The sequence below is a fragment of the Artemia franciscana genome, chromosome 3 (genome assembly GCF_032884065.1).
Source record: "Artemia franciscana chromosome 3, ASM3288406v1, whole genome shotgun sequence".
In the NCBI taxonomy this organism is placed as follows: Eukaryota; Metazoa; Arthropoda; class Branchiopoda; order Anostraca; family Artemiidae; genus Artemia; species Artemia franciscana.
In genome coordinates, this window is record NC_088865.1 from 7,365,966 (window position 1) to 7,384,013 (window position 18,048).

Genomic DNA, 18,048 nt, shown 5'->3' on the forward strand with positions numbered 1-18,048 from the left:
CAAAAAGATTGGAGGGCAGCTAGACCCCCTCCCTCGCCCCTTTTCCCCAAAGTAGTCTAATCAAAATTTTGATATACCCATTTTGTTCAAAATAATTGAAAGATCCCACAACTATGTCTTTAAGGGTCACACGACCACCCTCCTCCCACAACCTGTGGGGAAAGAACCGTGAGTTATGAAAATTGTCCATTGTTTACGTATAGTAAGCAATAAATTTTCAGGCTGAAATTTTCATTTACAAATAATAAGAAGAAATTTTCAAGCTGAATCTAGGTCCGCAAGAAATTATATAGAGGGTGGGGGATTTCCAACGAGGATGGGATTGTTAGGAAGGAATTTTATGGGGGGAGTATTTTAAATGAGAAGAACATTCCAGGGAGGTTTCCCCTGAGAGAAGGAAACTTTCAAGAAGGGTAAGTCAGATTTACCGGCTCTGAAAAACGATCAGAAATTAAATTTAAAAAAAATGCGTTTTTTCAACTTAAAGCAAGGAGCAAAAACGAGCAGAATTTATTCCATATACGACAGGGTTGCATACCTCCTTAGTACATCGCTCTTTATGGTAAATTATGACTGCCTGTCCCAATTTTGTCCCACAAGGGCCGTTTAATAACAATAGGAAGCTTTTTCAAAAGCGTTAAAAACTTTAATGGGAACAGCAAAGTATTAATGTAATCCCTTAATATACAGAATTACTTCCTTTTGTTTTGTTGCTTCTTATGTTCCATAGACATTATACTATTTTATTTGATATATATATATATATATATATATATATATATATATATATATATATATATGTATATATATATATATATATATATATATATATATATATATATATATATATATATATATATATATATTAATTTAAATTTTTTGTGTTATATTTAAATCAAGTATTAAAACGACATATTTAAATAAAGTACTGATTGTATTTTAATTATATTTATGTGATAAGTATAAAGACAGTGTAATCGAAAAAAATAATTGACGTAAGTCACTCCTTATTTACACGTTGCCTGTTCGATTTTTACATTATGATGATGCTTAACGTCCACCGTGTTCTAGCTATATTTATTGTGTCTTATTGCGTTCTGGCATCCAAAGACAAAATTGAAGCAGAGGATAACCTATCATAAAAGATTACTCAAGCAATCAAATATCTAAGTAGGCTATTGGAAAAATCTTTCATGAGAAAACGTCTGGCGAAGCAATTCTTTTAGTTTTCTGTCAAATACAGAACCGATTTCTTTCTTTTCAGCTCGGTGAAGTTATATGCAATCGTCCCAAAGGACTTTGATAATTAGTCAGAAAAAATGAGTAATAGGCTTCCTGACGTAAGTTTAGGTAACGAGAAAAGAGACAAGTCTATTAATCCTGCTGACGTAGGTTTTTAACGTCAGCGTTTAAAATAAAGTTTTTCTGATGAAAATAAAGGGTTACACTATATTAGAAAAGACTTTTAAATTTTTTGGTTACATCAAAAATTTTTTGACATCAAAATTTTTGTACATCAAAAATTAAAATATTAAATTAATAGTTATTTATTTATTAAACATTAATTGAATAAGTATTAGTCTAATATTATTAATACTATTAAACACATACTGTTAAATAATATTAATAAATATTAACTTGTTTCTAAAATTTTAAATGAAAATTTACAAAAAAAAAGAAATTAAATTTAGTTTATTTGAATTTATTTAATAATTAGATTAAAAGTTAAAAGGTAAAATTAACAGAAATTATGTCACACTTAAAAAAACCTAAATGATCACAGACCTGTGTTTCAAACAGGGTGTTTGCTTATCAAACAGTTCGGGGTAACGAACTGTTTGTGGTAAGGAGCGACCTGGCTCAATAGTAACCAAAATCTAAAAAACGGGATTTTCATACTAATAGATACATCAAAAGAATTGGATTTTTATGCTGATTTTAAATAAATAAGCTTCATCAAATTTACTTTTACCCATCAAAAGTTACGAGCCTAAGAAAATTTGCCTCATTTTGGGAAATTGGGAGACAAGCCCCTTAAACGTCATAGTATCTTAACGAAAATCACATCATCACATTCAGCGTATCAGAGAACCCTACTGTAGAAGTTTCAAGCGCCTATCTACAAAAATCTGAAATTTTGCATTTTTTGCCAGAAGACCGATCATGGGTGCGTGTTTATTTTTTTTTTCCAGGGGTGATCGTATCGACCCAGTGGTCCTAGAATGCCATGAAAGGGCTCATTCTAGCGGAAATTAAAAGTTCTAGCGCCTTTTTAAGCGACAAAAATTGGAGGGCACTTAGACCCCTCCCACGCTCATTTTTCTTCAATGTCACCGAATCAAAATTTTGAGATTTTGTTCAGAATAGTCGAAAAACCTAATAACTATGTCTTTGGGGAAGGCTTCTTCCCCCACAGTCCCCGGGGTAGGGGCTGGAAGTCAAAAACTTTTACCATTGTTTACATATAGAAATGGTTATTGGAAAGTATACAGACGTTTTCAGGGGTTTTTTCTGGTTGGGAGGGAGGTGTATTGAGTGGAGAGGCTTGCGTGGGATGATGTTTTCATGCGAAATTTATTGTGGGTGAAGAAAAATTCCATTAAGGGGGTGCAGGATTGTCTATTATTCTTTAAAAAAACAATGAAAAAATAAATATGGAAAAGTTTTTTCAACTGGATACAAGGAGCAGCATCAAAACTTAAAACGAATAGGAATTATTACGCATGTGAGGAGGTCATCTCCTCCTAAATACCTCGCTCTCTACGCTAAAGTATTTTTGTATTTTCAACTATTTATTCCACGACCTTTGTGATTCAGGGGTTATTCTTAAAAAAAAAAACAAGGATAAAATTTAAGCTGTAGTGTTAAGAGCCAAGCATTGACAAGGGGGCAAACCCTCTCATATACTTTATAAAAATATACGAATATAGAAGCTCGTTACGTAAGTTAATTCGTAAGTTACGTATATTTATTATTAATAAAAACGTTCATAAAAAAATTAAAAGTTCTAGTTGCCTTTTTAAGTAACCGAAAAATTGGAAAAAAATAGGCCTCCTACCCCACCGCTTTTTTCTCAAAATCATCCAATCAAAACTGTGAAAAAGCCATGAGGCCACAAAAAACTTAATATGCTAATTTTTTTTTTAATTATTCATGTGCGGAGAGCTAAAATCAAAACTTGTATCAATTCAAAACGTTCAGAAATTAAACAAAAACAAGTTTTTCAACTTAAAGTAAGGAGTGACATTAAAACTTAAAACGAACAGAAATTTCTCCGTATATGAAAGGGGCTGTGGGGCTGTTCCCTCCTAAACGTCCCGTTCTGTACGCTAAAGTTTTTTTTTAGTTTTGAAAAGTAGATTTGTGAGAAAGGGTCAAACTTTAGCATAAAGAGTGTGGACAACTTATCAACAATGTTCTATTTCAAAAATCACAAGAGCTGACCCTGGCTCTCCCACTATAGCCTGACCCCCAGAAAAAAAAATATTGACGATATTTTATTCCAAAAATATGGGAACTTACCCTTGGCACTCCATGACCCCATCGTCTCCCCCTTCCACCCAAAAAAACCCTTATTAATGATATACTATTCCAAAATTTATGGGAGTTGACCCCCGATCCACCACGGCCCAATCCCCCTCCCCCAGAAAAAAACTTATCAGTGATAAATAAAGAAAGATAACCTCTGGTTCCCCCTCCATGTCCCAATTCCCAAACCCCCCAAAAACTAATTAAAGATATTTTCTTCCAAAATTATGGTAGCTGACCGCCGGCTCACCATGGCCCTCCCCCTGTCTTAATCAATGGTAAATCATGGGAGCTAAACCCTGGTTCTCCCTCTATGTCCGGATCCCCAAATCAATTCAAATAATTAATGATTTTTTATTCTTAAAATCACGGTAGCCGACCCCTAGCCCTCCTTCCATGGCCCGACCCCTCCCCCCAAGAAACAGATCATTAATAGTAGTTTATTCAAAAATCATTGGAGCTGACCCCCTGGCCCACCATGGCCTGATCCCCCTCGCCCTAGAAACAACTTACCGATAATAAATCATGGGAGTTGACCCCTGGTCTTCCCTCCATGTGCCACCCCACCGCTCCAAAAAAAAAAACATCAACAAAGTTTCATTCCAAAAATTATGGGAGCTTACACCTGGCACTCCATAGCCTGATCCTCTCCTCCCCCCCCCAAAAAAAAACATACTTATTAACGATATATTATTCAAAAACTTATGAGAGCTTGCCCTCTACCCACCGGATCCTCCTCCCCAAAGAAAAAACTTACCAATGATGGGAGCTAACCCCTGATAAGAAAAACTCGTATATTTTATTCCATAAATATGGGAGCTGCCCCTGGCCCTTCCTTCATGGCCTGACCACCCCCACGAAAACACTTACTAACGATTTTCTATACGAAAAATCATAGGTATGACCCCTGGTCTTCCCTCCATACTTTCCCCCGTTCTACAAACAACTTATCAACGATATTTTATTCCAAAAATATGGGCGCGGACCCCTGGCCCTTCCTCCATAGCCTGACCACCCCCAGAAACATTTATTACCGACTCTTTATTTCAAAAATCATGCGAGCTGACTCCTGGGGGTCGGCATGGAGGTCTTCCCACCATGAACCCCCTCCCCCCACTCCAAAAACATTTATCAAGGATGTTTGATTCCGCAAATCATGGGAGCTAACCCTTAGACGTCCCTCCACGGTCTGACCCCCCCCCCCCAAAAAAAAAAACAACTTATTAACGATATTCTAAAAATCATTAGAAAAGACCCCTGGCCTGACCCCCCCCCCCCACAAAAAACAATGAACGGCATTTTATTACTAATATCAAGGGAGTTAACCCTTGGCCCTCCCTTAATAGCCCAATCCTCCTACCAAACAACTAATGCTATTTCATTCCAAATATCATGGGAGCTGACCCCTATCCCTACCTTCATGGTTGGACCCCCCCCCCCCCCCGCACACACAAAGAAAAACTTATTATTGATATTTTATTCTATAAATCATGGGAATTCAGTTTAATTTTACTAGGTGTTTCGAAGATTTTTCAAGACACCTATAATTTTCACTACAAACAAGAGATTGGCTACTGCCTGTTTCCCCAACAGTAAAAACATAAAGTCTACTGCGTATTTGTCGCTTTACCAGTGGCGCAAGTTCATCCAAAACCCTGGGGGGGGGGAGTTGAAGCCAATTTTCCAAAATCAAGAGAAAATGACAGTAAAAACTAAAATATAAGCCATCGGATACCATAAAGGTACTGTTTGGTCCTATAAAAGTACTATGAAGGTATTTATAGTACTATAAAGGTAAAACATACTTAAAAAAACGGATCTGTTTCTATTGATGCTTGAATCATGCAGATTTATCTTAGTTTTGACAAGATTTTGGGAGAAACTAAATTTTATCTCTGGGTGGGGGGAGGTGACTGATTCTAAGAGGGAGGCAAACTGAGATCTGGGAGGAGAAGTTGCCCCCCCCCCTGTCCTATAGCAAATTATACCTCTGTGCTTTGCTGAAACGAATTATAAAACAAATATTTTCTTCTGGAATCGTTATAAAATTGAAAATAAAAAAGAAAGTTGCAATAATGTTAAATTTTGAGCTGATAAACTTTCAGCAGTTAATATTGTTATTTACCAGATATTTATAATAATTTTATTTTTTCTTGCCAAGAATGTTTCCAGACACATTTAATTTTATTTTAAATTTATATTGGAATAAAAATTACATAGAAGTAGGGAATTTGAAAAACTTGAAACTTTGGCAATCAAAACAGAACAAAATTAATTAAAAACAACTTTCCGAAAAAGAAGTTTTTCAGAGAATAGTAAAGGCCATATTAAACTTAAGATCAGAGCAAATAGAAACGTACAATAACTCAAACTCAAAATGACCAGAAATTACTCCTAAAGAATAAATAAAACCCAAAACAAACAGAAATAAAATAAAAAATCAGAGCAAAAAAACGTACAACAGGTACTAATTTAAAATAAATAATAAATTTTAAAACGAGTAAAGCTTAATTTGAATATGTAAATCAAGCTTAAAACGAACAAACATATTTTGCTTTTGTAGTATAAATGAAACCCAAAACCAAGAGAAGTTAAATAAACAATCATAGCAAACAAACATACAGTAGGTACTAATACAAGTGAATAAACAAACTTTAAGAAGAGTGAAACTTAAATTGAATATGCAAATCAAGCTTGAAACGGACAAAAATCACTACAAACAGGAGTTTGGGTATTGGCCTCCTTCTCTCACTATAAAAACCTAAAACCTACTGCGTCACTGGAGAATTACTGAAAACGAATTATATTAGAAATATTTTCTTTTTTTACTTATTAAAACATCGAAAATAAACATAAAAATTACCGAAAAATGAAATTTTAAACTGATGAGCTTTCAGGAATTAATATCATTATGTATCAAATATTCTCTTTAACTTTATTAGTTCTTTCCAAGGCTATTCAAGACAAATATAGTCTCAGTACAAACAAGACTTTGGATAATACCCTCTTCCCCAAGTGTAAATGTCTCCCTTCTGCGTCATTGACGCTTCACTGAAAATGAAATATATTACAAATATTTTCTTTTCCATTTATTAAAGCCTTGAAAATAGAATAAAAGTTACAGTGAAATAAAACCTTGAACTGATGATATTTCAACAATTAATACAATTATATATCAAACATTCAGTTTGATTTTATTTGTACCGTCCAAGACTGTTCGAAACACATATAGTTTTCAGTAAAACACCAATGACGCAGTAAAGTTTAGACCTTTACAGTGACAGAAGGAGGCAATACCCAAACAATTATTTGTAGTGATTTTGTTCGTTTCAAGCTTGATTCGTATATTCAGTTTAAGTTTTCCTCGTTTTAAGATTTATTTATTCGCTCATATTAGTACCTGATTTATATTTTTTTGCCATGATTGTCAATTTAATTTGTGTTCGTTTCGGGTTTCATTTATTTTTAGTAGTAATTTCTGGTCGTTTTGAGTTTGAGTTATTGTAGGTTTCTATTTGTTTTCATCTTAAGTTTCTTATGGCCTTTACTATTCTTTGAAAAACTACTTTTTGGGAAGTTTTTTTTTTAACTTAATTCAAGTCACAATAGAACCAGTTCTGTGTCTAATAGCGATAAAAAGTTTATTGTCCACCATCTGTGGACTATCTGGATATCGCCTACAAAGATGAATCTACCATCTAGGCGTAAAAATTATACAAAAAAACAAATTTGGCAAAATAAATCAGTTTCACAGAATAATTTTTTAATAGCTTACCTCCACGTCTTTTTCACAAAACTCTGTAACATTTCCGTCATCGATTTTGTTAATTATTTCAGCAACACCAAGTACCTCCCCTTGCTGATTACAAATTGGTAAGCAAACTAAACTCTGTGTTCGATAACCTGTAATTTCATCTATTTGGGGACTAAAGCGTTCATCCTGAAATACGAGAAAGCAACAATAAAATCTTATTTCTCGAAACTTAGTCAATTTGTCAAAATAACATTGTGTTTAAGGCAATAATGGGAAACAAGTGGGGAGAGGCGTAATAAAAGGCGTTGAATCCCTAGAGAACATTCAGACTAATTCCCCATTTAACAAAAAAAAAAACGACACAAAACAGAAAAATAATCAAGAAACCAGAAAATGAGGGTGATTTTCAGCCAGTTAAGAAAAAAAGCAAAGCAAAAAACAAAGCAGAAACTTCGAAAGGGGCTTCCTACAAGCCACACTCTGTGCTCAACACAAAATAAAACACAAATTTCTTTAAAAAATTTAACAAGACAGTGGCTTTCCTTCGTCTTCTTAGAGTTCCGAGTTTACTTCAAAGGCGTAAATATTTTTTTTTAACTATTTTGGACGGCTTGGTGTAGGCCCTTGCCAGAATATCTGGTGGGGGGGGCTTCGCTTCGCATTTTTTTTATTCCAACTGATTTAAAATCAATCTTGTTTCTTCATTCTTAATCATTTTTATATTTTTTCGCTTTTTATTATACTCTATGTATAACCAGTGTGGTCTAAGAGCGTATTTAAATTTCTTTTTGAATCTGAAGTTTAACGCTAATGTCTTTACGTTCTACTTACAAAGAATGAAAAAAGTAATTCCAAAGAAGGTCACAGTTTTGGCTCACTACAATAGTTTTTTTTTTAATTTATTTATTTTAAGAATATACCCATATTTAGACAGTACCCTGATCATCCTTTTGAAGACGTTAATTTAAGGTTATGTTTACATATAGCTAGGCCATAAGTTCCATTGGGAACATATATATTGGGAACATGGCTACTGATGAGTGTATCTAATTTGAAATGGCATTTAATACAAATCAAGTCCCGGGGCTATGGCAACAAACAAAGTAATAGCTGTGCAAACTCCTGGGTATCACTATCTCGAGCGATTTTGAAGTGGGAGTCTACGTCACTAGCATCACATAGCAAGCTAATTTGGCACTTTCTACGCTTAAATTTTTCTTCAAGTTTTCTTGCCCTGCATTCCACCTTTTAAAATTTTATAAAAGTTTCATTCACACTGTTATTGAATATTCTTGTCCGGTTTGGCTTAACTACTTCCCAATCTTATTCAATTGTGTCAGTCCAAAAGTGAGCATTAAGAAATTATCTATGGTCGAGGTAAATTCCCATATCACTTTCTTCTTAAGAATTTCCAGCTCACTATCCTATCAGAGAGAAGAACCCTCCTGTTTACTCGGTTTGGCAATCAAGCCATGACAAACCCCCGTTTCCAAAATTTGTGACCCTCGCCCTTTCAACCTTTAAGATCCCGACTTCGAAGACCCAACACCCAGAAAGTCCTACCCTTCAATCTCTCCCACCAATCCAGGAGAGATACAGGAAGAGTTCCATTCCTGCATTTGTAAACATTATTAATCAGTGAATCTGTTGTATTGAAGTATTGTCAATTTGTTGCATTTTTTTATTGACGTATTTTTTTATTGACGTATTGTTGTATTGACGTATTGTTGTATTGACGTATTGTTGTATTAACTCAGTTTTTTAGTCGATTTTTTAGTTGGTTTTGTTTTTTATCTGACAAGTGTCTTTATGACACTGTGTGTCTGTTTCTGTGCTTTTCCCTCTTTTTTGACAAGTTTTATCTGACTGTAATGCCTGACGTAAAGCGCTAATTCAGCTCCACGCGCTGTGAAAGTCGTTTTTAAAATAAAAGTCTCTCTCTCTCTCTCTCTCTCTCTCTCTCTCTCTCTCTCTCTCTCTCTCTCTCTCTCTCTCTCCCTCTCTCTAATAATAACTTTTAACAGATAAAAGAGCCTTTTCAAGAGCTTTAATGACAAGAAAAATCTAGCCTATAATAACTCCAATTTGTCAGTTTTATTCATCCGTACTCTGAGGAATCTTCCCGCACACCTAATAGTAGTGCATCATAGCATTAACTCCCAATTACACCTAACAGCCCACGTTTCATAATATTTCACATACTCAAAAAAATTGTCTCTTAAATCTTAAGAGTATCAAGAACATCAAAATGGAAACATGTTTTGCCATATCGCTCCATCTTATTTCTAGTCAAGCCTGAAAATCAAAATTTTCAATGATTTTTCTTTTAGTAGTGACAAAACATGAAAGGCCGTAATTCGAAGACAAAAAATTGTTTCTGTGTTTCTAAACCAAACCTTAAAACAACAATATGCAGAAACTAATCCCGTAGATTCAATAACACTTCTCGCCCAAGAAAAACCAACGATATGACAAAAAAGGTGCAAACAATCATTTAAAGACGTGCCTTGACATGCCAGGCATTGACAATACTTTTGTTCGGAATTAACAATTACTACTATAACTACAAACGACTCACTGTAGCACCAAGCCGTCTGAGGCCAACAGAGCTACATACATTCCTTATCCATCCCAATATATTCAAAGTCTCCCTAACAAGAGGTTCTTTTTACACCCTAACAAGAAGTTCACGTATCTCTTAGATATTTCTTACAACATCCCCCCACCCCCTTCGGGAATGACCTGTTTTTCCTTTGGCCCTAGACGGACCGAAAAGAGCGATCTTGGACAATCTATCATCCTTCATCAGAACGTGTCCAATTCATCCTGACAATTCTATCATTATAGCACTAGAAAGCAGAATTGATCCATATCTTTCTTACAGCTAAGTGTTTGAGATACTGTCATTCAGTCAGGTACCTAAGACAATTCGTAGGCAATTTCTCTGGAAAAAATCTAGTAAATTCTCCTCCATTTTCGGAGTGACCATACTTCACACCCATATTTGACTACTGTCATCACTGCTTCTAATATTCAAATCTTGGCTGGCAGACTTATTTTCTTACTCTTCCCAATTTCTTTTAATTGTGAAAAAACATCCTGAACATTGGCTATTCTACTTTTAACATTTTTGCTGCACTCACCGTATTTACGCAGTTAATTGAAGCTCTCCACTCGATCGATATCATCGTTACCCAACATCACCTCTTCACCGTCATGTATTTCTAGTTGTAGTGACTTAGTACTCTTAATATTAATTTTCATATTTATTTTCGTACCCTGGACTCGAAACCTATAAAAATTGATTCAACTTGCTATCATCAGCTTAACCTGAGTTAATGAGACTTTTATTTCCCCAGTTCATTCTTGGAAGAAAAATATACACAAACTTTATAAAGTTAATTGTCTCCAAAGTGACATTTTTTCTTGAAATTCAATTTTTTGTTCAAACTTTAAATAATTTTTGCTTAAATTTTAGTTCAAATGCAAATTTTGATCCAAAACAACTTAAAATTTCAATGTCAATGAAATTTTCAAGCAACATCTCATTTAAAATTAAAACAATCTAACTTTCGACAAGGAAATTGAGAAAACATTTCCTATATTTCTTTAACCAGTAAAAGTTTCGAAACACAGAGAAGAAAACTTTCTTCCCGTACATAATTATCTAAGAATATATCCTCCCAAAGGTTTTCTGAGTGTAAGAAAATTGTGAAGGATAATTGCAACAGGAGAGAAACTTGGGCGTTTGTACAAACACATACCTTTTGAAAGCTTATTATAAGATGGTCCCAAGAAAACTAAGCAAAGAACATACCTGGTAGGCATTTTTTTCTTTTACTTTCTAATTTATCCTGACAGATTCATAGGCTATTTTTCACGATATACCAGCGAAACTTTTCGGAAAGAATTCTGAAATCAAGATTGGGCATAATTTATGTTTATGTACCAGAGACAACGCTATAGCGTTGCCTATAGTGAAGGCCATTCGGCTCTAATATTTTATTATTTATGATTTCCCAGATGCACTTCATATGAAAGGTGTTCGTGTGAATTTCAGAGGGGTACAATAGATGGAAGTCGGAAGCTCAGTGCCTTTTTAAAGAGTCAAAAGTGATTGGAGGGCAAAGTTTTGAGACAGCTATTTTGTTAAAAATAGTTCAAATATCAGATAGTAAAAATAAAGTGTAAACATAACCCGTCAGAGCCCGGGGGTAGGCATTGTAAGTTCTGCTTTGGGGGCACGTATGGTTCTTGTGGAAGAGATTTTCGTAAAAACTTCAGAGGGCTATTTGATTGAAAATTGAAAGTTCGTGACCATTTTTTAAGAGACAAAAGAAATCGGACGGCAGCTAGTTCCCAAACCCTTTTTCCCCAAACCCAGCCGATGAAAATTTCGAGATAGCCATTTTGTTAAAAATAGTTGAAAAATTAGACAGCGGAACTCCGGGTTCGACAAAAACCTCCTGAGTCCATGGGCAAGTGTCTCAAGTTAATCATTCAAGTTGTCGGTGAAACAATGCAATACGTTCTATGACAGTCTTCACATATGGTCTCTTGAGATAACAACTGAGCCAACAAAATTCTTAGCTTCTAAGCTGTATTCCATTGTTATATGAAATTTATGGCTGATGTAGGTATTGAACTTGAGACCGATTATCTCCTATGGTAATAGAACGACAGATTACTCAACTGAGCCAACAAGTCATTGATGAAATTAATTTCTTAGAAAAACATTCTAGGCAATCAATTTATTGTTTCTGCGATGTTAGCCAACTAGTGCTGAGTGTCACTACGTCATAACAAATTAATTGCGCAATAAATTTCTCAATAGGAGTTGGGTATATGGTAAATGCTATCAGTGGTTTGTTTCCTGGCACCTATTTGGCATCCTCCCAGAATATGCATACCATAGTGATTTGAGATGATTTTTATACACATATACTCTTTTGATCGATGAAACTTATTTCATCTCCAAAAATTGTAATTAGTACAACCGGCCAAGTGTACTTTTTATAATGTAATGTCCTGAGCATATCGGTTTTTCATTGCTGGGGATAGCAAATGGGTTCGGGTTGAAAAATTAACATCAAGGGCCCGATATCCCCCTCCAGAGCCACAAGTCCCCATCCAGAGCCCCATTGTCCCCCTTCATTTTTTTCCATTTTTTATTAGGACTTTTTACTTATAATTTTTTTGACTTGAATCTTTACTTACTTAACACGTAAGATTTTTAATTTCTGGACTTAAAATTTTTGGAGGACTTGGAATTTTTTGAAATTATAATTTTCTAGGGATTTAGAATTTTTGTTTGGACAAAAACACGCAAAGACAGACACGGAGACAGACAAACTAACACTCAGGCAAACTGGCGTAGAGAGAGAGAGAGAGGCAAAAAACACCCACAGAGAGTCAGACAAAAAACACAATATGATGGACACACAGACAGGCAAACACACAGTCAGTCACATAGGCACAAAGAGAGAGAGAGAGAGAGAGAAATACAAATAAAAATAGAGAATCAGACATACAAAGACTGACAAAGAGACAGGCAAAAACACAGTCAAACGAGAAGGCATGGGGAAAGAAGGAGGGAGAGAGAGAGAGAGAGAGAGAGAGAGAGAGAGAGAGAGAGAGAGAGAGACAAAAACACACAAACACACAGAGTCAGATAGACAAACACACAAAAACAGACACAGAGACTGGCAAATACACAGTCAGACACACATGTATGGAGTGAGAAAGACAAAACCCACATAAATCCGCAAAGACAGACATAGAGACAAGCAAATACACAGTCAGACAAACAAATACGCAGAGAAAGAGAGACAAAAAACAGACACAAACAAACAGAGTCAGGCACACAGACACACAATAACAGAAGCTGAGACAGATAAACAAACTGTCAGACATACAGGGATGGAGAGAGAGAGAGAAATGAAAACAGACACACGAAAAGCACAGAGTCCGACAAAAAACTCTTATAGTGCTAAGAAAATCTTAAAAAAAGGGTTCTCTGATCTTGAATTCACTAAAATGGAGCAAAAGCAATGTAACACACTGTCTTAGCATAAGTTTTATATAAAAAATGTGCGTGCTACCCCACTCGATAACATTTAAAAATAGATGTGGTGTGTAGAGGTTTGGAGGTTCCATTAAGCAGATGCATGCTAACCGTTACCGATTGTCAATCAACAGAGGATCCAAATTTTTCTTTGACTGATTAAATTATTCCAGTTTGTGGGTTACAAAACTTTAACGGGGCTAAAAAGGCACTTATTTGAAATATCAAAATCAGTCACTGACATGAAAGGATAGAAAAAGCTCAAATAATGCTTCAAACTTATTAAGGATAGGAAAAGCTTTTTATAATGCTTCAAACTTAGTGGCTGATCTATGGCTCTTTACTTTACATAATGGGCCTTACCCGGGCAGGAAAACGGCTTCCCCCGTATTTTCTCGCTCCAAACTTCAATTTTTAATTACAATACTTAGATATCTAGATATGAAATTTCTATGTAAATATCGAAACCAATAAAAAAGGGAGGTGCATATGCACACTGAGGGTTTGAAGGTGCACATGGGGCCCTGTAGGAGGAAATGTTGTTCTGGATTGGAATATGGGGACCCCAAAGTCATGGGCAAGCCCCAATAATGGAAAAGTGATATGATCAGGACCATTACATTACAAAAAGGATACTTGGCCGGTTGTACTCATTTCAATTTTTGGAGATCGAAACAAGTTTCATTCATTATCAAAAGAACATGACTGCCTAGCAAGGATCCCAAATCACTGTGGAATGCATATTATTGCAATGATGGCAATAAAGGTGCCAGGAAAGCAGCTTTATGAAACTTTCTCAGGGTAAATGGCTTTAGACCCTAAGTGGTTCTGGTGGCATATAAGAATTTTATTGAATATTGTCTGGTGACTTTTAATTGAATATTGACTTTAGCAGGCATGAGACTGGCTGCCCTCGTATGTTCATGCTTAAAACTTTAATTTTTAATCTCAATACTTAGACATATGTAAAATCTATCACAAAAAATGAGGGGCAATAGGGGCTTGGAAGGGTAAAGGAGCCCTGTAGGGAAACGTTTGGCCCTGGATAGGACGTATGGGGTCCCGAACAAACCTTTCCCACTTTGCAAAAAATTCCCCAAGTAAAAAAAATTACAAGAAAAAACGAGTGTACACATCCTGAAAACAAATACTATTTGTAATAAATAGGCAAATTTTATAAATTACACCCCCCCCCCAACGCTGCGGGGAATATACCATCCCAATAAGCATAGTAACTACCTCAGTTTTCAGTCTCTTGGAAAGGCTTGTTTCGATGAACCTGGTTTTAAAGGATTCACTATGAGTGTCAATGTGTTTTGATTTTTTCTATAATTTATTCAAAATATTTTACCGCGCTCCCTCTTAATATTGCTGCCATGCAATTTTCCTTGACTTTTTCATCAAATGTTTCCGTTAAATCATCCAAAATTCATAATTTTTCAATCGATTCATCCTTTTTCTTGTTTCTTCGTAAATTTACTCGGAACTAGGCAATGCCTATATTAATTTCACATTGCTTTTAATGTTTGGTAGGGGTGATGTAATTTTGATATCTATATATATATGTCAAAAGATATTCCTTTTAATGTTGATGCTAAATATTTGATATTTATTACATTTAGCTTAACCCATCAAAGTTATGAGATAACTATTATATAATTAAAATATGAACTTTTGTGTCTCTGGTTTTACCTCTGGAAAGCTTCTACTAAATATTAGGCTTTTTAATATTGGGATGCGCATCACTTTCCGCTATATAATTATAATAGGAAAATATTGATATATGACGAAGAAAATTTCCAGTACTTTTCACGACATACGTAAGATTTTTTTCTGGAGTTTCGGGACTCTTTCTTGTTTAGTTTTGAACACAAAGAAAGGCATGGAGACAGGCAAATCCACAGTCAGGCAAACAGGCAAGAAGAAAATCCAAAAAAACACGCACCCACACACAGTCAGAAATACCAACACACTTAGACAGACAAACATACAGTCAGACACAAAGGCACGGAGAGAGAGAGAGAGAAAGAGAAAAAAATACACAAAAACACAGAATCAGCACAGGAACACAAAAAACCAGACACAGAGACAGGCAAACGCAATCAGACACACAGGCATGGACAGAGAGAGAGAGAGAGACAAAAACAAACAAACACACAGAATCGGACAAAAGAACACACAAAGACAGACACAGCGATAGGGAAACACACAGGTATAGAATGAGAAAGATAAAAAACACAGTCAGACAAATAAACAAACAGAGACAGATATTCTTACAGGCAATTACACAGTCATGGAGGAAGAAACAAAAAACATACAAACATACACAGATCCAGACACACAAACATACAGATACAGACTCTGAGACAGACAAACACACAGTCAGACATACAGACATAGAGAAAGGGACGAAAAAACACAGATACATAGACAAAATCAGATTCAGACAAAAAAAACAAGACAGAAACGGACAAAGGCCTACTCACAGGCAGGCAAACAGGCACAGAGAGAGAGAGAGAGAAAAAACAAAAAAGACAGAATTAGACATGCACACACTAAGACAGATACAGAGACAAGCAAACACACAGATAGACACACAGGCACGAAGACGAGAAAAACACACAAAGACACAGTGTCTGAATGACGATCACGCAAAGACACACAGATAAAGTCAAACACACAGTCAAACGCAAAGACTTGGGGAGAGAGAGATAGAAAAAAACATAGACACAAACACAGTCAGACATACAAACACACAAGACAGACACAGAGACAAGCAAACACACATTCAGACACACAAACATGTAAACAGAAAGAAAAACACGCAAACACAAAGATTCAGACACCTAAACAAACAAAGACAGAGACAGAGAAAGGCAAACGCGCCGTCAGACGCACAGGTATGAAGTGAGAGAGACAAAAAACACGCACCAACAGACTTATTCAGACACACAAAGACAGACATTGAGACAAGCAAACACACAGTCAGACAAAAAGGCACGGAGGGAGACAGAGACATTAAAGACACAAACACACAGAGTCAGACACACAAACAAACAAAGACAGGTACATGATTGGCAAACACAGTGACCTGGTTTAGTGCTCTTTTTGAGCAGGTATGGTTGAAACTGGAAAGAGGGGAATATGCCCTTAGAGGAAGATACAAAACACTTCGAAACATATTTTTGTTCAACAAGTTAATGCGGGAAACATTCCAGTGAAAACTTCTGCTTTAACTGGAGCTTACGAATATTGAAAGCGATAAGTATGACTGCATTCCTGTCTGTAAGAAAATTCCGTTCCCCAAAGAACATATAAAATAATAAGTCTAAAGAAAATCTAAGGCCCCCCACAAAAATCTAAGTACCAAAAACAGTTGAATAAATTTTATTAAAAAAACTAAATCAAAAACAGAAAAAAATGTCACAACAAATATTGTTTTTCTAATAGGAAAGATCATGAACTACATATACTTATACCTTCATTCGTGTTTCAAAAATATTAGAATTGAATTTCTTTTACTCTAAACATATTTAATGTCATTTTAAGACATGTAAAAGATCGAAAAAGTAAAAAGCAATTAAAGTTCAAAAAATTGGGGGCATCTCTAAGAACACAATTTCAACAATGACATGTTGGTTCGGTTCGATTCATTAGTTGTTCTTTTAACATAGGAAATAATAGATCTGACGTTCGATCCCTAAATCGTACATACATTTCATATGATTAATGAAAACTGCTTAGAAGCGAAAAATGTTATTGGATCAGTTGTTATATCAAAAGATCACATGTGAGGGCTGTCGTAGAACGTACTATAATGTTTCACCGACAATTTGAATGATTACGCAATACCAAATAGCGCATCATTCTTGAAATTTTTGGAAATCAGGATATGGGCCCGCTTGTATTCTTTGTATTATTTCACCGACAACATAGATGATAAGGCAATACAAGATAGCACATCATTCTTGAAATTCTCCCAAAGGTACTAGGAAATTCTCTTAAGCCACACTGCATATTCTTGGAATGATGCCGAAAAAAGGTTTTAATAACTCCTAGAGTAAACTGGGGTAGGGCTGTGATGAAAGTCGTTGACCCCATACTACTAGTATATAAGGTTTTTATGTAATAGTTGGCCGTTTAAACTCCAGAGGTGGCTCATTTGATTGGAAATTGAAAGTTCTAGTTGCCTTCTTGTTAGTCAAAATTGATCCGATGGCAATTAGTCGCCCCATAAACCTTTTTTACCCAAATGCGTCCAGTCAAATTTTATATGTAGCCATTTGGTGCAAAATAGACTAAATATCCTATAACAAAAATTGCAGGGACAATAGGATCCCCAAAACCTGGTGGCAAGTGTAGTAAATTATGCCCCTGGGAATATAAGGTTCTTATGGAAGGGATGGTCGTATAAACTTCGGAGCGGTATCATTTGATTGTAAAATAGATTTATAAAGTCCTGGTTGAGAGTCAAGAGTGATCGGAGGGCAATTAGAGCCCCCCTCAAGGCCCTTTATTCCCAAAATGCATCCAATCATAGTTTTGAGACAGCCATTTTGTTAAAAGTAGTTTAAGGATCAAATAAAGAAAACTCAGTGGTCTACCCAAACCGAGTGCTGAAGGGAAATATTCTAAGTTATACCCCGGGGCAGATAAGGTTTTATGTAAGGGGTGGTCGTGTAAACATTAGAGGTGGTTCATT

At 35.5% G+C, this 18,048-nt stretch overlaps 1 protein-coding gene across 2 annotated transcripts in view; it reads right to left on the reverse strand.

Moving 5' to 3' along the window:
* Window positions 1-18,048, reverse strand: part of LOC136024820 (cGMP-specific 3',5'-cyclic phosphodiesterase-like) — a 186,904-nt gene that overhangs the window by 107,040 nt on the left and 61,816 nt on the right. For both annotated transcript variants that reach the window (XM_065700299.1, XM_065700298.1), the window contains exon 4: window positions 7,304-7,468. In XM_065700299.1, coding sequence (XP_065556371.1) covers window positions 7,304-7,468 — 165 coding nt within the window. The remainder of the gene's footprint in view (window positions 1-7,303; window positions 7,469-18,048) is intronic.